This window comes from Pelodiscus sinensis, chromosome 16, assembly GCF_052426305.1.
Source record: "Pelodiscus sinensis isolate ZL-2025 chromosome 16, ASM5242630v1, whole genome shotgun sequence".
NCBI classification, from domain to species: Eukaryota; Metazoa; Chordata; order Testudines; family Trionychidae; genus Pelodiscus; species Pelodiscus sinensis.
The window spans coordinates 42609626-42631857 of NC_143067.1; the positions used below are offsets into that span (position 1 = coordinate 42609626).

The 22232-nt window shown below is 50.5% G+C and overlaps 1 protein-coding gene across 7 annotated transcripts in view; it reads left to right on the top strand.

The window, feature by feature from the left end:
* Positions 1 to 22232, top strand: part of DELE1 (DAP3 binding cell death enhancer 1) — a 43345-nt gene that overhangs the window by 17232 nt on the left and 3881 nt on the right. For 6 of the 7 annotated variants that reach the window (XM_075900012.2, XM_089769620.1, XM_089769618.1 and 3 more), the window contains exons 5-12: positions 68 to 211; positions 4752 to 4813; positions 6840 to 6957; positions 8010 to 8152; positions 11924 to 12082; positions 13919 to 14011; positions 21525 to 21681; positions 21954 to 22221. In XM_075900012.2, the coding sequence (XP_075756127.2) occupies positions 68 to 211; positions 4752 to 4813; positions 6840 to 6957; positions 8010 to 8152; positions 11924 to 12082; positions 13919 to 14011; positions 21525 to 21681; positions 21954 to 22221 (1144 nt within the window). Of the gene's footprint in view, positions 1 to 67; positions 212 to 4751; positions 4814 to 6839; positions 6958 to 8009; positions 8153 to 11923; positions 12083 to 13918; positions 14012 to 21524; positions 21682 to 21953; positions 22226 to 22232 lie in introns of all 7 variants that reach the window. The other variant, XM_089769617.1, reaches the window with a different exon arrangement.

Genomic DNA, 22232 nt, shown 5'->3' on the forward strand with positions numbered 1-22232 from the left:
GTGACTCCAGGCATGTCCCCCAGGTGTCAGGGCTTCCAGGTGGTGAGGCTTGTCTTTTGTATTTCAGCGCCAGCTGCTGGCTCATGCACATGCCACAATAACCAGAGGGTACCCTGCTTCATGGTGAAAGGAATTCCAGACACCGCGTCAGGGACTCCATCCCCTGGCATCCCCTCAGGGAAAGGAGAGTACCAAATGTGCCCAGAAACAGGTACTGGCCCAGGCTGAATGGGGCTGGGTACCCAAGGCAGAGGGATTTTGGGGAGTCTCCTGGATCTGGGGAAGAAACCTATGGTACAACTGGTGGTGGGCTTGATTGGCCTTGGTGCCTGGGACACTACGTCTGGTTCTGGTGTCCTTGATTCAGAAGGGGTGTTGACTTGGTAAAGTCCAGGAAGGAGCCTCAAGAGCAATTTGAGGAGTAGCAAACCTGCCTTGTAGTCAGAGTTGGTGAGATCCCCAACTCTCTGGCATATCTCAGGTTAGGAGGTAACATGTGCTGCTAGTTGTGCATAAGGAGACTTCAGAGAGAGGAGGACTCCAGTGCAGCAGTAAAAAGTAGAAGGATCTGCCGGCTGGAAGCGGAAAGCAGACAAATCCATACTGGAAATAAAGTGCATGTTTTTAACAGTGAAGGAAATTGACAATTGGGAAAACTGCTCTCAAATTCTGATGGATTTTGCATTCTCTGAACCAGTTGTGGGGGTACGGGATCTTCCCAGGCTTATTAGTGCCACCATGTACACAATGAAATTATCATTGCAACCCCTACTTCCCCCGCACCACCTTCTGCTCATCCCCAAAAGTGCCTGCTGTTCAGGAAAGGATGTATGGGTGCCAGAGGAGGGGAAAGGCATCTGCTAAGAAGAAATGTAAGCCTGGGAAGGAGGGTGCCAGCAGCAAAATTGACTCATCCTCACAACCAACACCCTCCTCTGTGAGGGTCATGGCAAGGGGCTGCAAGGAAGCAACTGGGTTTTCCCAACATACCTGGGCAGTAGTGGGCAAAGTGAGAAAGCTCTGTGGGCCCCTGTCAGTTTGTTGACGGACTGGGGTATAGGACAGGAAGTCCTGGGGGGCAGAATGAGCCTGCATAAGAGCTGTAGCCCCTTACTGTTCGCTGTAAGGCAAGGGTGGGCAAAGAGGTCACTGCGGGCCTGATCCAGCCCACAGCCACCCTGTCACTCCCTCACCCACAGGCCAGTCAAGACCTTGGGCCAGGGAAGCATGCAAAGTCTTTCCCCTGCCACCTGCTAAGGGTGCGTGGCCACTAGAGAGAAATGCTGGATGTTTAAAAACAGCCGGTGTTTCTCTCTAGCCACCGCGTGCCACTGGCAGGGCGTGGGCAGGGGGTGAGAGACTTTGCACACTCCCCCGCGCCTGGCACCTGATTGGCCTGGGGACGGGGGAGCGCACAAGGTCTCCTCCTGTTACTGTGACTAGAGGGAACTGCCAGCTATTTTAAAAACATCTGGGCTACGTCTAGACTGACATGATTTTCTGGAAATGCTTTTAATGGAAAAGTTTTCCGTTAAAAGCATTTTCGGAACAGAGCGTCTAGATTGGCACGGACGCTTTTCTGCAAAAGCACTTTTTGCGGAAAAGTGTCCGTGGCCAATCTAGACGCACTTTTGCACAAAAAAGCCCCGATTGCCATTTTCGCGATCGGGGCTTTTTTGCGGAAAACAAATCTCATCTGTCTACACTGGCCCTTTTGCCCAAACAGGAGCAGCATAGTATTTCCGCAAAAAGCACTGATTTCTTTTAGTAGGAAGTCAGTGCTTTTGCGGAAATTCAAGCGGCCAATGTAGACAGCTGGCAAGTTTTTCCGGAAAAGCGTCTGATTTTCCGGAAAAACTGGCCAGTCTAGACACAGCCCTGGTGATTCTCTCTAGGTGCAGGGAGGTGAGAGATGAGACTTCATGCACTCTCCCACCCCCAGGCCAATCAGGGTTGGTGTGGGGAAGCATGAGAAGTCTCCTGACCCTGACCTTTCCGCCCAGGGCCCTGCTGCTTCCAGAGCAGCCTGGGGCCACGTCAGAAATGTATGAAGTTGCTCCCTTTTAAAGATTATTGCCCACCCGTGCTGTAAGGAGCAGTAAAAGCAGGGAGTGTTGGAAGGCTCCCTGTCAATGACCCATCATTGGGTCTTGCTGTTGTAGCCATATCAATCCCAAGCTATTAAAAAGACAAGGGAATGTATTTTCTTGGGCCCACTTCTGATGGTGAGAGAAACAAGCTTTTGAGCCAAAAAGCTCTTCTCCAAAGCTAGGAAAGGAACCTCCAGTGTCACAACAAAATGGAAGGTCAACAGATTGTTTATCATAAGTCATGAATACACACTATGAAACTACTCTGTGCAGAATCCCCTCTCAGGCCGCTTGGTCTGGGACACCTGGTCCATGAATCAGCCAGAGATGCTTCTGGTGCAGTCACCCATGCTTTTACTGTTAGTTCCCACCACCTTCTAATTACAAAGCTTACAAAGAACTCAGCCAGCTCCTCTGTCTACCTGGGAACACACTCAGCCACATCATGGCTCCTCCTTACCCCCATGCTGGCTTCCTTCCTCTGCCTTATATAACCACAGCTGCTTGTAATAGCCCTTCAGGCCTGGGCTTGCTCAGCTGTTTCCCCTCAGCCTCTTTAGCCAGGCTATAGTGGCAGAGCTCTGGCTTAGCCAGCCATCTGTCACAGGCCCATTAACATCCTTAGGGGCTACGTCTACACTGCAGGCTTTTTGCACAAGAACAGCTGTTCTTGCGCAAAAACTTGCTGGGTGTCTACACTGCACGCGCATTCTTACGCAGGTAAAGTCGGAAAACAGGGCTTCTTCCGGAAGAGTTATTCCTCTCCCCATGAGGAAAGAGCTCTTCCACAAGAAGGCAGTGTAGACAGGCAACGTGATTGTCTTGCGCAAGAAACCCCTATGGCTAAAATGGCTATCAGAGCTTTCTTGCGCAAGAGAGCATCCACACTGCCATGGATGCTCTTGTGCAAAAGCACATACATCTCTTGTGTGAAAACACATGGCAGTGTGGATGCTCTCTTGTGGAAGACCTTTTGCACAAGAGCTCTTGTGAAAAACAGTTCTTGCGCAAGAATCCTGCAGTGTAGACGTAGCCTCGCAGTCCTAGGACAAAACAAGGGTGTTAGTGGGTTACAGTTTGTTGTAATAAGCCATAAATCCTGATGTCACTAAGAAGAGGAGGATTCATAGAGTCACAGATTCTGAGGCTTGAAGGGACCATTTTGATCATCCAACCTGAACCCCTGTATAGCACAGGCTAGAGCAGTGGAATCCAACCTTTTTAAGCACAAGATCACTTTTTGAATTTAAGTGCAATCCAAGATCTACCTCAAGTATAAATACCCTTGCCTCACCTCCCTCCTGCCTCTTCTCTGAGGCCCCGCCTGTGCTCATTCCATCCTCCCTCTCTTGCCCATCCTCGCTGATTTTCATCAGACTGGGGCAGAGGTTTGGAGTGCAGGCTCTGATCTTGGATTAGGGGATCTGGAGTATGAGAGGGGCTCTGAGCTGCTCTTGGGGCAGGTAGTTGAGATGTAGAAGGGGTTCTAGGTGCAGGCTCTGGGATGGCATTTGGATACAGGTGTGCTCGGTGCTAGGGCAGGAGTTTGGGGTACAGGAGGGGGTTCATGACTGGGTAGGAGTTTGGGATGTGGGCTCCAGCTGGGCACTGCTTACCCTAGGCGGCTCCTGGATGGTGGTGCAGTGGGGCTAAGGCAGGCTCACCCCTGCCCTGGCCCACTCCCTAAAGTAGCCAACAAACTCCCTCCCAAGTCCTGTTGTGTGGAGATAGGATAGAGAATAGGAGGGGGCATCATGACATCAGCACACTCCTTTGCCTCCCCTGTCCTGCACGGAAAGCAGGAGGCTCCCCAGGGGGAAGGGCAGCTCCAAGGCAAAGGGCAGGAGATGAGCAGCGGGGTGGGGGACAGATGAAGTGCCGCCTCTTGGCCAAGTCAGTCAGGATCCCCTGTCAGAGGCTCCAAGATCCACCAGTAGATCCCGATCTCCTGGTTGGTGACCACTGGGCCAGAGACATCCCCAAAATATTTCCAGTTGGAACTAGAGCGTATGTTCCAGCTCCTGATGTCACGGAGTGTGAGGCATCTGGAGTGCCCTAGAGCAGCGGAGAAGGGAGGCTGGTGATATCGTCCAGGAAAGTGCTCACTGGATGGCTGGCTAGTGGCAAACTGTGCAGTATGTATTCTCAGTGAAGCATGTGCCACCAGCCAAACCCTACACTGAAGATAGCAGAATTCATTGGTTTTGGCTCTTGTGACTCTAGTGTGTGAGCAGTTCACAATCCAATGTATATTCACAATGCTTGTGAACCAGCAAGGGGTTATTATCTCTGCTTTACGCATGAGGGCTCAGGCAGATTAAAGAAGAAAATGTTCATTAATTTTGGATTCCTGATTTTTCAGAGTACTCAGAATTATACATTCAAAGCACAGGTCCTGTTGAGTTCTGTTACAGTTGTGGGTGCTTAGAGCTTCTGCATCAGACCCAGGTTCTCAGGATGGCACTCAGGAAATGAGGAACTCACAGTGAGTGTGCAAGTTTGGGTGCAGTGATTTTCTTAGCATCCCATAGGAATTGTGTTGCAGAACAGGGATGGGATCCAATTCTCTAGAGTGGAGTGATGTGGAATGCGGGAGGCAGAGGGACTGCAGGATTGCTGGTCTGTCTCAGGTCCATACCTTACCCTGATCTCTCCTTGCAGAGGAGTGCCCATTCCCTGAGAGCTGGAGCACCAGTCTGGAGCCAGCCCACTGCAGTGCACAAGTACAGTCTCTTTGTTTCTGTGTAACTATTTGGCTTTAAGAAGAGCTTGTCCTAAAACAGTGCTCAGTATTCTTTCCAATGCAGCCTGGCTGATGCACTGTCCAGGGAGAGTCATGGTCACAGAGCAGGAGTCAGAGCTATGGCACCTCTCCCCTCTTTCCACAGAGAGGGACTATAGATTGTGTGTAGTGATTTCCTGCCCTTCAAGTCTGCCCTGCACACACAGTATTGCTGTGGAAATGCTACACCAACAGGACCCCCTGAGGAGCAGGATCCCTTGTATGTACATATCACACAGAATGCAAACAAGCCACAAAAATTAGGAAATATCAGAATCAAGACTGCCTTAGTCCAAGTCCCCAGAGGAGGACTTAGGTCACATGGCAGCTGATAAGCAAGCCTGGAGAATGTGGGTAGCCCAATGTGCTGAAAAGCATGGGATAGACTAAGGTATTATCATACTGCTTTTAAAGACCTACTTCTGCACTATCTTTTGCATCCCAGATGGCTGCCTGGCTCTGCAGGGCCTATGGGCATGGATCCAACTCCCTGTTCCATGCCGGGGCTATCTCTGCAGTGCTTGAAGGAGTGAAACTTGTGTTTGTTTGCTCAAGGTAGCTCTGACTGACAGGTAGGAAGCAAACCTTTTGGATGAGAAGAGGCCTTTCTATCCTTGTCCAGAGTAAAACTGCATTGTAAATAGTAGCATGGAGATAATCTGAAATGAGCTTCAGCACTTACTGCTGCCACTTGGTGGAACCAAACTGTCATAGTTGCTAGGAAATAATTACTCCAAGCCTAGCTCCCTCCCACTCCTGACTAGGCAAAATAGGGGATGCTGCTAATTATCAGAGAAGCAAGAGACAAGCAATACAGAAGAAGGATAAGGGAGGAGCAGAATGTTGTCAGGGCTACTTACGTGTAAATGATTTAGAGCTGCAGGAAATGGGCTGCTCCATGTTTGCTGTAAGGAGACCCCACCTATGCTGCTGAACCTGACCTGGGAAGGGGAGGAACAGATGATATTTCTGAGAGAGAGAGAGAGTTACAGGCTCTGCCTTTGCGGGGCTCTCCGGGATTCTACTGAAATGCTGCTGAGTAAGGGTATGTCTACACTGCCACCCTAGTTCGAACTAGGGTGGCTAATGTAGGCATTCGAAGTTGCAAATGAAGCCTGGGATTTAAATATCCCGGGCTTCATTTGCATCTTGCCGGGCGCCGCCATTTTTAACTCCACCTTAGTGCGGACTCCGTGCCCGCAGCTACACGTGGCACAGAGTAGGTAGTTCGAATTAGGCTCTCTAATTCGAAATACTGGTACACCTCGTTCCACGAGGAGTAACGGTAGTTCGCATTAGAGAGCCTAATTCAAACTACCTACTCAGTGCTGCGTGTAGCCGCGGGCACGGAGTCCGCACTAAGGGGGATTTAAAAATGGCAGCACCCGGCAAGATGCAAATGAAGCCCGGGATATTTAAATCCCAGGCTTCATTTGCAACTTCGAATGCCTACATTAACCACCCTAGTTCGAACTAGGGTGGCAGTGTAGACGTACCCTAAGAGATTACAGAGCGCTCCCCTGACCTGAGTGGTCTGCCCAAGGCTGGAGATGGATCAAGCTGGCACCCATGCACAGTGCTTGACCATATGGATCCCGTGGCCTGAGAAGGCTGCATGGGAGCAGGGAATGTTGAACTGGAATCTCTGGTTGACAAGGGCATTTGGGTAGGTTAAGGGAGTGTTGAGGCGTCTTACCTGGCCTGAGAAGCCTGTTTGGGTTTGGGGTGCTTTGCTGCAGCTCCCCGGCCTGAGAGGATGACTCTGGGGTGTGTTGTGGTGGCTCTCTGGCCTGATGAAGCTGGGTGGGGAGGTTTTTGTTACCTATTAGAACCCAAATGCCATGACACCCTCGTAGATATAATGTGGCCCTAACATGGGGAGGTGCTCTGGCAGCCATGACAGTAGCTGCCATGAGACTTGGGAAGAGGAGATTTGCTAACGCTCCTCTAATTTTCTTCCCTTCTAGGGGCTGTCATTTTCCACTCTGCAGGGGAAATCAGCACGGCAGGAATGCCTTGAGGAAGCAGCCACCCAGCTGCAGCAGGTGTTCCGGGTCAGCGTTTCCATTGCGCTCAATATCCTTGGTAACATGGACCAGGCTTTATTGTGTTCCTGCTATCTGCAGCTTAGAATAGAGACAGGAATACCCATACACCTTCTCCTTTCTGGAGGGCCTCGAACATTTTGCAGGTCTTGTGTAAGGCAGAAGGGAGCTAGATCCCTGTGCCAGACAAAGTTTAACTGTGTTTGGAAAGACCTGCTTCCTGACTTATGGCTGCCTTTCTCTTGCCTGGAATAGTTGCATCCTAAAAGCTGTCAGAGCAACACCGCTAGACAGCAATGGCCATTTTTGCCTCACCTTGCCCACAGTACCTGTCCCAGTTTTGCAGCTCCCCTGCCCGAGGTGGTAACCAGTTTCACAAACTGGAGAAGGAAATGCTGAGCTGTACGTCCTAGGAGAGGCAGTGTGTGGGACAGTAGCGTATGGAAGAGCTCCATCTTCTTGCTGTTGTGGCCTATGAAAGCTTCAACACAAGCATTGTTTCCCAGGGGTTTTTTGGTGAGTTGGCTGTTCTCCTGGCCCCTCTTCCCTGTTCCTGATTTTGCTCCAGAGAGTGTTCCTGCAACCATTTTCAGCCTCTGCAGATTCTTCAGTGCCATCTCTGACTGATGTTCACCCTGCTTTTCAGTGAACTGGGGAATGAAATGACAGGGAGACTGGAGCATTAGAGAGACTGGTTATGAGGCCAGAGTCCCACTCCTCCAACATGGAGTCAGGTCATTGGCATTGTTCCCTCTAATTTTTTTCATCCATGTGCAGAATAAATTTTATTATGTGCTCCAAGGCATGTGTGGCTGTGCACCATCAGTAGAAACACGTGCTGCCAGCTGTGGGTGCTCCATTAATCAGTTGAGTGGCACATGAATCTCTCCTGGGTGGCCATCCAAGCGCACAGCTTACAGAGAACACTGGCCATTGGTCCCTCCCACCTCCTGAACTCCAGAGCTTGAGATGGCAAATTTGGCAAGGTGCAGTGGGGCCAGCTGCCATGGGTGAGGCAGGAGGAGCTCCATGACCCTGCTCTGTCTGCTGCGTTTGTCCTGCTTTGCCAGATGTGCACTGTTCCCTCCCCAGGGCTTGAGAGTGTGAGTGATGGTCACTACGTGGCAGCCTACTCCTACTTCAAACTGGCAGCAGATCGGGGCTACAGCAAAGCCCAGTTCAACGTGGCCCTGTGTTATGAGCATGGCAGAGGCACAGAGAAAGACCTGGCAAAGGTACCTAGTGGCATGCAAAGCTGCCCCTTTGCATTTCTGGGGTTGGGGGGAGAACTGGAAGCCCTGTTTTGCAGTGGCACAAGTCGGAGCAGAGATGGGAAAGGAGCATCAGTGATATACTTCACTTCTAGGGGCCTTGCCTCAGCAAGGTGCTATTCCCATCTCTGCCCTTGTGTGCATAGGCGAATGCCTTCCAGTACAGGGGCACCCTGCACATCTTGAGTGTGGGGAGGCCCTCTGAAGTCCTGGAATAGAATGCAGAGCCCTATGCAGGACTATTATTTTAGCCCACTCCTGTTCAGACCCACAGTACCCACTCCCACCAGCTCCCATATTGTTTCTTGGGTTTTTACTGTGTTTGTATTATTATGGCAGTGAAAGATGCGGGATTCCAGTCCCTCTACAGAACATTAAAAGCATTCCACCAATGGCTGGACGTACTGCTCTCAGCAGATATCTTCCCACCAGCACCTGCCTTCTCTCTGCATCACCATACAATGTGAGGGGACTGCCTGACCAGCCCAAATCACCCAGGCAGAGGAATCGGGATCCTCATGCACTCCTACAATAGAATGAGCAGCCCTTATGTCTTGGCTTCTCTGTGTAAAGGGATTAGACACCTACCCTGCCATGCAAATGTCTGAAGAGCAACTGCATTATCATGCAAAGGGTACAGGAAGCACGCATGCCCTTCTAAGAAGCTCAGCGGCCTGTTAAGCCCTGAACAGGGACTACACTTTCTGTGCTCGGGAGAGGCACCCCGGACCCACACCAGTGGGGAGAGAAGCCTCTTCCCACTGGTCCCAGCACAGAGCTGCTGTGGCCAGGAAGGAAGCATCTCTGCCTACTGCCCCAGACTTACTGCAGACAGGAGAGAAGTACACCTTCCCTGGCTCCAACCCAGTCCAGGCATGGGCCTGCTGCAGCTGGGGGAAAGATGCCCCTTCCGCAGCCCCCCTCCGGTCCTAGCCCAGACATGCCAGGGCCATGGAGTGGTGCCTCTCTTCTGTCAGGCCCTACTGGAGCTGCTGTGGCCCTGGAGAGGCACATCTCATCTGCCCCTGAGCTACTGCAGTGAGAGTGGACTGGGGATAAGTCCTCTCTCCCTGAGGCAACCTGCACCTCTTCCAAACTACTCATCCCTCGTCCCACCCTAGATCCCACATCTCCATCTGGAGCACTCACTCCCCGCTGCATCCCAAAATCTGTATCCCTGGCCCCACCCCAGAACCCATACCACCTCAAGTCTCAACCCTCTGCCTCAGCCCTGAGCCCCTCCTACACTCGTAGCCCTTCAGCCCACCCACGTCCCACACTGTCCATGTGCAGAATGAGTTTTGCGATGTGCACCAATATGGAAGTGATGTGTGAAAACCTCCTTATTGATGCCAGCAACAAAATTCATTCCACATATGGATATGAGGAGGCACAGATAAGGCCCCATTGTCAACCTTTCTTCTGTGCTGGTCCTGGCAGCAGCACTGCCTTCAGGGCTGGGGGCTGGGGACAGTCCCTGTGGCCTGAGGCATGCATTTGTGGTGTGAGAGGGCTGTTCTTTTAATCCTGCTCCCATCCTGCCCCTTAGTATCCACTTCCACCCATTCCCACCTTGTTCCTTGAATGTTTATCCTGCTATTATGGCAGCAGGTCCGGCAGGGTCATGCTGCAGGGCTCTCATGGGTGGAATTGTCCATGTAAATGCAAGCCATGAATTATTCCAGCCAGGAAATTCCAAGGAAGAATATCAGGGCTGTAGAGTCAAACATCTTCCTGTTAGGCTGCATGTATGTTGGTCCAGGCTTTTTAACAGCCTAGGTGACTTGGTAGGATAAGCTGCTTTGTAGCCCTGTCCTTTCCAAGGGAACCTTTCAGGGCATTGAGCCAGACACTAAGGCAGGGCTACTCAACTTTGGAAGCCCCAAGGCCACAATGCAGTCGACTGTAACTTAAGTATGGTTGCATTTACATGTACGTATATATGCAAATAGCTTATTTCAAACTGACAGGCATGAATACAAAGCACTTCCCACAGTGCCTGAGCACTCCTGGCACCTCTTCCCTGGGGGCTAGAAATGCCAACACTCTGTACGTGTCTGTTCCAGCCAGCCTGTCCACTTGCATCTTTCAGTGCTCACCCTGCCTGGGAGACACCTTGCCATTGTGGAGCATGTTCCCAGTGGAGGCCATGTTCAAAGGATCCCACCTGTATGAGCCCTGCGTAAACCCAAACCGCACCGCAGGCCACATACAAAGAGGCTGTGGGCCATGTGCGGCCCGTGGGCTGCGTGTTGAGTAGCCCTGCATTAAGGTATGCACCACTTGTAGTGGCTGAGAGAATACTAGGGGCCCAGTTACTATGTGTAAAACAGGAACCATATGTGGGTGCACTGAGATGCACATCTTGGACCTAGGGAGCATTGGTCTTAGCAGTACCCCTGCGGTGGCTATTTTGTGCAACTCAGCTGGTGCAAAGGAAGTACAAAACCAGGTTAGCTGGACCTTATGCCAATCTCCAGGCATAGAAAAGTCTTTGGTGTAACTGGTTTGATGCTATCCCTGTGGAATATGGGTTGTAGCTTGAAAAAAGGAATGGGTGCAGTCCTCAGCTCCCACTTGCCTACCTTCACTCTTCTGTGTGAGCAGTTGGTGCAGCTAACGCAGGGCTGTCGTGATGGGACTTGGCTGCAGCGGGTGGGTGTGACTGTGTATTGGGCAGTGATGCCATTATGTGCTTAGGAATGGAGCATCCCTGAGAAATGTTGTATACTTGAGGAGAAACTGTGTCTCCTGTAGTCAGTTCTCTCCCTGGTGATCATACCCGAGAAGCAGGATCTCACCTGAATAGTCTCATGCTTCTGGTGCATGTTTGAGAGCTGCAGGGTACTGGGTGTGAAGGAGGCTGCACTCATAAGGACAGTATTTCTGCTAATGGCCACCTGGGGGAGTATGCGTAGCTTGTGATGAGAACTGGAAAGGAAGTTTGGATGCAAACATATGCCAGAGTAGGGATGTCAGCATGTAGTTGACTGCATGATTAATTGATGTGACTTATCGGTTAATCCTATCAACTACACAACAACACCCCCACGCCACTGCCTCCCATGGAGGCAGGGGACAGGCAGGAATTGGTGCTCGGGGGAGAGCTAGCTTAGAAGCCAGATCCCCGTGAGCACCGCCTGCCCACCCTCCCCCCATTGCTGCTGCCTCTATCAAAGGCAGCAGTGTGGGGAGAGAGGTAGGGGAGGTTGCTCCGTGGGATTCTAACATAGTCTCTGTCTGCAGGAAGCTCAAGCCCCCCCACGGATGGGCTACTGCTGCAGAGCAGCCTCTGTCTGCATCGGGCCTAGGCTCACCATGGACAGAGGCTGCTTTGTGGGATGCTAGTGTAGCCTCTGCTGATGGTGAGTTCAGCTGCCACCCCACGCTGCTGTCTCTGTATCAAAGGCAGCAGCGTGGGGCAGCAGGCGGTAGCCGGTCTGTGCAGGCAGCAGGTTTTTAAACCGACTTCTCTCATGGACCAGCTCCTGCCTGCCACCCTGTACTGCTGGGCTTCGAGCACACTGGCTGTCAGCCCCGCCCCGGGGACTATCAAATAATCATGCCACCAATAATATTTGGTGCAGTTATGTCAGTTTTCAGTTACACAGTGTCTAACATTCCTATGCTAGGGTAAGTATGGTACAGTGACAATTAGCAGCCTCCTCACAGAGGTGCCTGGGAACCTGACATGCACACTTCCTGGTGCTCATGGCAATGTTTTTCTGTTTCCAGGCAGCTCTTTATTACCATCGTGCAGCCAGCAATGAGCACCCCATGGCCCAGTATCGCTATGCCAAGTTCCTCTTACGCCATGGGCTCCAAACTAAAGGAGCTGATGTGCAGAAGGCTGTGGCTCTGCTGGAGAAGGCAGCAGGAACAGGACTAGTGGAGGTGAGTCTCTGCAACACACGGGTTATTGCTGCATGTTTTGAGTAGGAACCCCCTCTGCACAGCACAGGGCCTCTGTAGGGAGTGTCCTTCTTGCCCCCGTGTAGGGCATGCCAGAGGAAGCTAGTTGCAGTGGCACGTTATGTCATCTCCTCAGCAAGGCGTATTCCTGCCTTGCATTTTTAGATGTGCAGAAGCTTTAGGGTTTGGCTGTATGTTAGGTGGGTTTGGCTCTTTGTTCAGGGAAGGTCAAGCCCCAGATCCCAGTGTGGGACTAGGCTTGTGATAGACATGCATGCTCAGTGCCTTTTCTGTCATCATTGATTCCCCTTGGATTAGGCCTTTACTAAGCTCACACAAGCAGAGAAGCAGGAGGAGCCAGCTCTTGACATGCTCTCAAAAGGGCTCATTTCCAATGCCAAGCATCCAGGAGTTGGTATCAAGGTTTTGGTCCTGTTCTGTGGATTCTGACACCAGCGGCCAAAAGAAGCTTGCCAATAGGGACACCGCCCCCTTTCAGCTGCCAAGCTGAGACCCTGACAGCCATCTGAACAGAGGCAACCTACAGATCCCTAAAAGGCCAGGGGCAGGTCTCACTGCCAGAGGTCAGCATCAGCCTCAGCTGATTCAGTTCACATGGTGTGTCTACCCTCACATCAGATCCACGGCTTTTCACCTTTGTGCAGAGAGCTGCCTGTGACATTTCCACAGCAGCAGTGCTCGGAGACTCACTAGCCAGTGCTCAGATCTTGGGAGGAGGAGACACTCAGGTGCAATAGCACACGATGGCACCTGCAGCCAGCTCTGCTCCTGGGGCAGAAACAGCGCTGGGTCTCTGGCAGACCCATTCTGGGCCATCATGCTGTGTTCTGTCCAGCATGGACTTTTCCAATCTGCTGGACCTGCCACTGGAATCTTTGGACTAGCCTAGGTAGTCTGTCTCATAGGTGAGACCAGATTCTGCACAGCTTCTGTACAAGTGACAGTCTATAAATTTGGGGATAATAGCTCATGGTCAGGTCTTCATAGTCATTCACACATGTGACTCTGTTTGCCCAGGACAGTGGTGTATGCAAGGGTTACCTGGGTGTTAGTGCAGTGGTTGTATTACGAAGTAAAGGCTATTTATCTCCAAGCACACTGATTCATTGCCTTTTGCCTTTTTTGATACACTTGTGGGCTGCGTCTACACTGGCATGATTTTCCGGAAATGCTTTTAATGGAAAAGTTTTCCGTTAAAAGCATTTTCGGAACAGAGCGTCTAGATTGGCAGGACGCTATTGCACAAAAGCACTTTTTGCGGAAAAGCGTCCGTGCCAATCTAGACGCGCTTTTGCGCAAAAAAGCCCCAATCACCATTTTTGCGATCGGGGCTTTTTTGCTGTCTACACTGGCCCTTTTGCGCAAAAGGGACTTTGCCCGAACGGGAGCCAAATAGTATTTCCGCAGAAAGCACTGATTTCTTACAGTAGGAAGTCAGTGCTTTTGCGGAAATTCAAGCGGCCAGTGTAGACAGCTGGCATATTTTTCCAGAAAAGCGGCTGATTTTCCGGAAAAACTGGCCAGTCTAGACACAGCCGTGGAGTCTCCATTTGTGCCATGAAAGAGGCCTAGGTGTATCCTCTCGCAACATCCCCTTTCCTTCCCAGGGCTAGACAACAGAGAGGATTTTCTCCTCTTCACTAAACACCCTGCTTTTGGCAGCAGGGGCAGTGGTTTGACACCCCCAGGGTCCAGTCACTAGGCATGCAGATGCAGTGGTGAGGGGCATGATCTAAAAACCTGGATAAACATAATAGACTATCTCCCAGTAATTTGTGTTGTGTGGTTTTGCTGCAGGCACAGGCCTACTTGGGGGTGCTCTACATGAAGGAACCACAGGCTGTGACACAAAAGGCTCTGAAATACCTGTGGCTGGCAGCCAAGAATGGAGTAAGTGCTTTCTTTGCTTGCAAAAGGCTATAATTGCCCTGGTAATGCATTTGCTGGGTCTTCTCAATTGGGCTCAAAGGCCCTGGCCAGGATTACTGAAAGTGAGGATTCCCTGTAAATGTTCGTAGTAGGGATGCAAGTGACTCGTCTGTATTAGAGGCAGCAAGGGGGGGAGAGCAGGAGCCAGTGCTGGGGGGATCTGGCTTAAAAGCTGGTTCCCCCCAGCACCATCTCCGTGGGGGGGGAGGGAAGGAGCCATGCAGAGGCGCAGCAAGGGGCCTGATGCGAGCCAGTACTCAGCTGTCCTGGCTTGTGCCCAGTCCCAGACCACTGCAGCTCTGCTTTTTACTAACGGCTCTTACTACATTTAAAAAGCAGAGCTGCAGCAAACTCCCTCACTGACTAATCGAGTAGTCAATGGAAATTCAATAGATTACTCAATTAGCTTATTAACCTCTATTTAACATCCTTACTTCACAGTGTGGTAGCTGTGTTGGTCCCAGGATATCAGAGAGGCGAGGGGTGAGGTAATAGTTTATAGAGAACTAATATCTATTGGTAGAAGGGACCAGCTTTTGAGCATCACAGAACTCCCTCTGAGGGTAACAGCCCCTCCCTCATCGTAGAATCCCAAGGTTGGGCTCCAGCCCAGGCCCCAATGTCTGTACTGCAGTTAAACAGCCCCTTAGCCTATAGCCTGAGCCCAGCGACCCCAAGTTAGCCGACCCAGGCCAGCCAAGTGATAAATTTCAGCCTAGACATACCAGCTGTGTCTAGACTGGCAAGTTTTTCCGCAAAATCATCTGCTTTTGCGGAAAAACTTGCCAGCTGCCTACACTGGCCGCTTGAATTTCTGCAAGAACACGGACGATCTCATGTAAGATTGTCAGTGTTCTTGCGGAAATACTGTGCTGCTCCCGTTCGGGCAAAAGCCCTCTTGCACAAATCATTTGCGCAAGAGGGCCAGTGTAGACAGCCAGTGTAAACAGCACAGGACTGTTTTCCGCAAAAAAGCCCCATTCGCGAAAATGGCGATCGGGGCTTTTTTGCGGAAAACCGCGTCTAGATTGGCACGGACGCTCTTCCCCAAAAAGTGCTTTTGTGGAAAAGCGTTCTGCTAATCTAAACACGCTTTTCCGAAAATGCTTTTAACAGAAAACTTTTCTGTTAAAAGCATTTCTGGAAAATCATGCCAGTGTAGACGTAGCCACCAGTAAATATCCCTTTTTTCTTGCATTAGGAGGCTGTGTCTAGACTGGCCACTTTTTTTTCCGGAAAAACTTGCCAGCTGGCTATACTGGCCGCTTGAATTTCCGCAAAAGCACTGACGATCTCATGTAAGATTGTCAGTGCTTTTGCGGGAATACTATGCTGCTCTTGTTCGGGCAAAAGTCTTTTTCCGAAAAACTTTTGCGCAAAAGGGCCAGTGTAGACAGCAGAGATTTGTTTTCCACAAAAAAAGCCCCGATCGCGAAAATGGCGGTCAGGGCTTTTTTGCGGAAAAGCGCGACTAGATTGGCCACGGACGCTTTTCCGCAAAAAGTGCATTTGCAGAAAAGTGTCCTGCCAATCTAGACACGCTTTTCTGAAAATGCTTTTAACAGCATTTTTAAAAGCATTTCCAGAAAATCATGCCAGTGTAGACGTAGCCGGAGAGTATAAATAGGGCCCAAGGGATCATCTCGGGGGGTATGTCTACACTACCCCGCTAGTTCGAACTAGGAGGGTAATGTAGGCATACCGCACTTGCAAATGAAGCCCGGGATTTGAATTTCCCGGGCTTCATTTGCATAAGCGGGGAGCTGCCACGAGGTGTACCGGTAGTTTGGAATAGGAATCCTAGTTCAAACTACCTAGTTTGAGCCCCGTGTAGCCGCGCTGCACGGGGTTCGAACCAGCGGGGTTTTAAAAATGGCGGCTCCCCGCTTATGCAAATGAAGCCCGGGAAATTCAAATCCCGGGCTTCATTTGCAAGTGCGGTATGCCTACATTACCCTCCTAGTTCGAACTAGGAGGGTAGTGTAGACAGACCCTAGCATACTAGTTCTGTATGTCTCTGTCATGTCCCTTCTTACACAATTCACAGTACTAAGTATTCCTGCTGGGCCCATCTCTAGGCCCTTTCCCTTCCTACTAGATCTCCAGGATAGGATGCCCAGAGCTGCACATCACATCCTGAATAGTGCTGTTTTAGAGATGGCTTTAGTGAACTTTTTACATTGACTTCCCAGCTCTTTTACTTCAGAGGTTGCAGTTTATCTGGAGCTGTAGTGAGTGGGGTGGCTGCCCACTGACCCCGATGGGGAAGAACCCTTCTCTGAGCCCAGGTGGACCAAGCCAAGGGGGTGGGGGCAGTGAGCATAAAAGCCCATCCTAGGAGCTCAGTAAGGTCTCAGACACCAGAGGAAGCAGAAGCCTATCCTAAGCTCCCAAGCCAGGAGGGCCCTGGAGGTAAAAAGCATCTAGGGATGAGAAGCTCGATATGCAGGGCTTGACAAACGGCGGCGAAAGCCACTCGCCAGCCCCGCACTGCGCATGCGCAAGAGTCACATTGCGCATGTGCGTGCCGCAGGTAAACGGGGCGTGCGGCTGAAATCTACTCGCCACAGACGAGTAGATTCTATAGTTTGTCGAGCCCTGTCCACACGAGTCAGCAGTGTGCCTTTGTAGCCAAGAAGGCTAACAGCATATTGGGGTACATTATTAGGAGCATTTCCAGCAGCTCTAGGGAAGTGATTATTCTCCTTTATCCAGCACTGGTGAGGCCACATCTGGAGCACTGCGTCCAATTCTGGTCTCCCATTACAGAAGGGATGTTGACGCATTTGAGAGAGTCCAGCAAAGGACAACAAAAATAATTAGGGGACATCACTTACGAGGAAAGGCTGAGGGATTTGGGCTTATTTAGTCTACAGAATAGAAGAGTGAGTGGGGATTTGATAGCAGCCTTCAACTTCCTGAAGGGAGGTTCCAAAGAGGATGGAGAGAGGCTGTTCTCAGTGGTGATAGATGACAGAACAAGGAGCAATGGTCTCAAGTTGCAGTGGGGGAGGTCTAGGCGCAATATTAGGAAATACTATTTCACTAGGACGATGGTGAGGCACTGGAATGGGTTACCTAAGGAGGTGGTGGAATCTCCATCCCTGGAGGTTTTTAAGTGCCAGCTTGACAAAGCTCTGGCTGGGATGATTTATTTAGGACTGGCCCTGCTTTGAACAGGCGATTGGACTTGATGACCTCCTGAGGTCTCTTCTAACGCTATGATTCTATAAGGCTTGTGAGGAACTTCAGGCAGTCAGATAAAGCTAAACAATTAAGTAACACAGAGGAGCAATCTGAACTCCCCACATCCCAAAAAGTAAGCTGGCTGCTTGAGGTCCCGGTCTCTGACCTGTGCTCAGACTAGTGTAAACTGACCACTGAGTCCTGGGTCCCTGACCTGTAAGTATAGGTCTAGGGGCTCTGTCCAAAGTATAGGTCTAGAAGCCCTGTAAGTATAGGTGTAGGAGCCCTGTCTAGGAAGGCAAGTCGCAATACAAGCAATGTCGCACAGTCAGTAAGCCCTAGGCCCTGGTTCAGGGTGGGCAGCAGGGCAAAGCAGTTCCAATTAGTAAGACCCAGGCCCTGGTTCAGGGTAGGGCAGTCAAACAAACGCAGTCCCAAAGTCAGTATGGCCCAGGTCCTGGTTCAGGATGGGGCAGCAAACAAACACAGTTCTTAAGGCACGAGTGTGGAGGGGGAGACTGCCACCTGGTATTTGGAGTGGCAGGGGGATCCGGCCCGCAACACACTGACACACTCTAGAATGTTATGAGATCAGCCTGACAGTCGTTGGCTTCCCCTGGGTCACTGCCTAACTCCCCTTCAGCATCTACCTGGTGCCACGCTGGCTGCTGGAGTTTGGTGTTGTGGTAAGTCTGGAACTTTGGGCAGGGTGTAGAAGGTCTCCTCTTCGGTCTCTTGTGTAGCTGGCAGGCAAGCTGTAGTGCCAAAGAGGAGTTATGGCTGCTGAGTCAGAGCCGAGAGCTGCCCCTCACTACAGCTTTACAGGACTTTGTAAGTCCACCCACTTCAGTGCTGCTTCTGTAGAGGTGGCAATGTGTCTTGCCTGCCCATGCGTTAACGATTGCTCTACTGATGGACAAGGGGGAATCATAAGGCTGTACTTGCCCCAGTATCTATGATATCCCAAGTTCTGGTTGCTTCCCTGTGTAATCAGTTGTTTGCTTGATCCAGGTGTTTGGTTTGTTCCTTCAACATAAGCCCAGAAGTTGGGGAGAGGGCAGACTGGAGGTAGTATGAATAGAAAGTCTTTCTCAAGAGATGTTCAGAAGAGGAAGTGAAAAATTGCAAGTAAAAGTCTAGGAGAGCCAGGATGAATGATAAAGGAGCTAAAAGAAGCCTCAAGACATGGGCTCTCCTGGGTTTATTCAAGCTTAACAGTTCCCCTTTCATGTAGTAGATCTTATATTGCTTTTCTTCAATTTTGGTCAATGGTCTGTACTCTTCCAGATTATAGATTGCCCTATCTTTGTTCCTCCAGAAAATGAAAGGTCAATTTGTGTACTCCATATTTCCATGGTATAAGACTTTCCAAGTTATTATAGATAGGTTGAGATTTTCTATTACTCACTGTAACAGCATGGCACCTACCTCTCATGAGCACCCCTTCTGGTTGGATGTGTCTGCAGTCTAAACTATTCCCAGCTCTAGTATCAAGCCAGACCCCCTGGCTTCCTCCCAGGTGACAATTGATTCACTCTCTCTGGTCTGTTCTGGTCCCAGCTCTCTAGCTGGGCCTCTTAACAGTTATATTACTCTTCCAGGAGTCTGTCACTCTCTTATTGTAGGCCTCTTGTCAAGTGGCTTATGGGGGGTCCTGGGCCTGCCCATTACTCTGGGTCCCAGCTCAGAGTCCCTAAGAATAGCAGCCTCACGGCAGCTACCTTAAACTACACTACTTTCAGTTCCCCATGGCCCAAGCCTTCACCAAAGCTTTACCCTGTGCTCAGGGCTCTCCTAGGATTAGGCCCAGAAGCCAGACATGCTCTTCCTTGTTTCCCAGGTCCCTGCCCACACTCAGTTCTCTGTAATGCTGCAGTTCACTTTGGCCAAACAGGAGTGCCTACTGCACTCCTCTAGCTCCAGCAAGGAAGTGCCTGTCTTTGGGCCTACAGCCACTTTTATAAAGCGCTTTTAGGCCCTGATTGATTGGCTGCACCCTGCAGTTTCTCTCATTGGCTGCTCCCTGGCTGTCCCTCTAGCCCAGGAGTGGGCAATAATTTTTGGTGAGGGGCCACTCAAAGATTTTGGTAAGCGGTCAAGGGCCACGCTTTTTTGTGGAGGGGGTGTGGAGTCTAAGAGGGAGACTAGGTACAGAAGGGCGCACAGGATAAGGGACTGTGGTGCAGGAGATGATGTGTGGTCTGAGAGGGTCTCTGAATGTAGGAGGGGTTGTGACTGGGGCAAGGGAATTGGGTGCAGGAGAAGATTCTGGCCTGGGAGAGGAGTGTAGGAGGAGATACGGGGCCTGAGAGGGAGTTATGACCTGGGGCAGGAGGATGCAAAGAGTTTGGATGGTGACCTGGGGGAGGGAATTAGGGTACGGGAGGGGCAGGAGTGACAGAGGCAGGCTCTGGCTGGGGGGCATTTACCTAAGTCAGCAGCCTTGGAGAAGCCCCAACCAGGCTGGGCTCCCTGCCTGCTTCAGCCCCAGACACCTTGAAAATACAGGCTGGTCCCTCCATCTGGCGCTCAGCTCTGGGTGGAAGGACCCCCTCTCTGCTCGCAGGCCAATCTCAGCTCTGATTGGCTGACTGTTTCCAGCCAATAGGAGCTGAGAGATTGGCTGAGGTCAGTTTATATTTGCCGGTTGTTTCTGACCAATAGGAGCTGAGAATTGGGCTGGGGGATGGAGAGATCCCATGAAGCTCCCCTGCTCCCTGAAGAGCAAAGAGACACATGGACAGCACTTGAACTGCGGCAGCCGCGTGCCTGAGGATCCCGGCAGGGTGGACCGTAGGCCGGATCCCGTGGCTTGGCGGGCCAGATTTTGCCCAGTTCTGCTCTAGCCTGTTTGGAGGACCTCTCCACTGTTCTTTTCCTGGGTGGGTGTGGCAGGACCAGGGGGCTCTAGCAGGGGATCTCTAGGCTTAGTCCATCCTGTCACACTCAGTTATTGTTGATATCTTTTAATCAGTATAATCATTTATCTTATACTATACAGATTTCTTGGGGAGACCAGCATTTCTCAAATTGGGGATCCTGGCCTAAAAGGGAGTTGCAAGGAGGTCGCAAGGTTATTCATTGTCAATGTTGTGTTCATAGGATTTTAAAAATAATAAATTTCATTATTTCAGCTATTTAAATGTGAAATTTCATGGTGTTGTAATTGCAGGGGTCCTGCCTCAACAAGATGTTGTGGGCTTGTCACAAGGTTATTATAGAGGAGAGTGAGGTACTAATACCCTAACTGCTGCACCCTAAGCCTCAGCAGCCACAACTCAGGTTGCCCAACTCTGAAGGTAGCAGTGAAGAAGTAAGGGTGGCATGTTGTGGTATTGTCACCTTTACTTGTTCATGGCAGCTGACAGGGTGCTGCCTTCACAACTGGGCTCATGGTCTACAGTTGCTGCTCTCCAGCTGTGAAGGCAGTGCAGAAGTAAGGGTGGTGATACTGTGATCCCTCCCCCAATAACCTTGCGACCTCCCCTCCCCCCTGCGACTCCCTTTTGGGTCAGGACCCTCAATTTGAGAAATGCTGGTCTCCCCAGGAAATCTATATTATATAGCATAGGGTATAAGCTTATAAAAGACCAGATTTTGTGGAGGGAGACCCGATTTCACGATCCGTCACGTTTTCCATGGCTATGAATTTGGTAGGGCCCTAATAATGGATGGGTGGATCGGGGAAAATATATGCTCAATAATACAATGACAGATATTACCCAACAAGATGATCTGGCTATGAGAAATTATTCTTAGTTTTCCTTTTGGTTTTCTGTTTTGAAGACAGTCCATGTTTCGTAATCACATTTGAGAGAATGATCAAATTCTCATTTACATAAGGTATATACTCAGTAAAGATCTCACACCATGGAGACTGCTGTTCTTAAAGGTAAATACAAAAAAGTCCCTTTATATCGTGTCTTCCCCATGTAAATCTGGAGACTTGGAAGAAATTTATCTCCATATCTTTTGAGTTGTTGAATTTCCCAATAGCTGAAAGCATGCTGGGTTTTACAGCTTTTATCACCATCCCAGATAATTCTTTAGTATTTCTCAGTCCCTAGTAGTAATGAAATCAGTGGCAATGTTTGCCCTTTTAGCAATGTTTTGAAGAAGAGAGGGGTTTTAAAGTTCTGATTGACATTTTATTCTCTGGATATTGGTGTTTTTAGATTATGAATGTTTTTATTTTTGTAATTGCCAGATATGTCCTATCAATTACATTGAATAGTTTGAACCCCTCTCCTCCCAGTTGGCCTGACTGCTGTGTGTATATTACATCTAGGATTCCCAAAGCAGGTACCATGTTGGTGTTTGCTATGAGAAGGGCCTTGGAGTACAACGGAACTTCGCAGAAGCCATGGAGCATTACCAGCATTCGGCTGCTGCAGGAAACAGACATGCTCAGGAGAGGGTGCGATTTGTTGATCAAGAGATGGCAGGTACTGCAGCATCAGGAGGTTGGGACAGAAAAGACATGCCAAAGACTCGGGCAGCGTCTTATGAACAGGGAAGCCCCTGTTCCCAGAGCCCCAGGCTGTGCTGCCATGAGAGAGGACACCACTGCTGTCAATACTGCAGCAGTAAGGTCTCTCGCCCCTTGTTCCCTACGCTATCTTGTGCTCAGTGGTTGGTTGTTGGATGCTGAATGGTAGGATTGCTTACCTGCAGCCTGAGGGTTTCAGTTAATGTCTTTTGTTTTTGGTCTTGGCAGCCACAAAGAGCTGCCGTCCAGCACCTTCCAGAATGAGAGCGTTCTCCTCCAGCCCCTGCCTCTGGGCCCTGGAAGGGCAGCACCAGGCCTCGCCAGTGGAACGTCGTACTTTAGCCTTGCCCCACTCCTGGAGCACAGGCAGTCTGGGTGGGGCTGACATCCGTGGCCTGAGATGGAGTCCAGCCCCAGAACATACAGCAAGTCTATTGGATTCCTCCCACCTGGAGCCATGGCCAGGGCTCTGTTCTCAGGGAATAGCAGTTGGCTAGTAGGTACCGA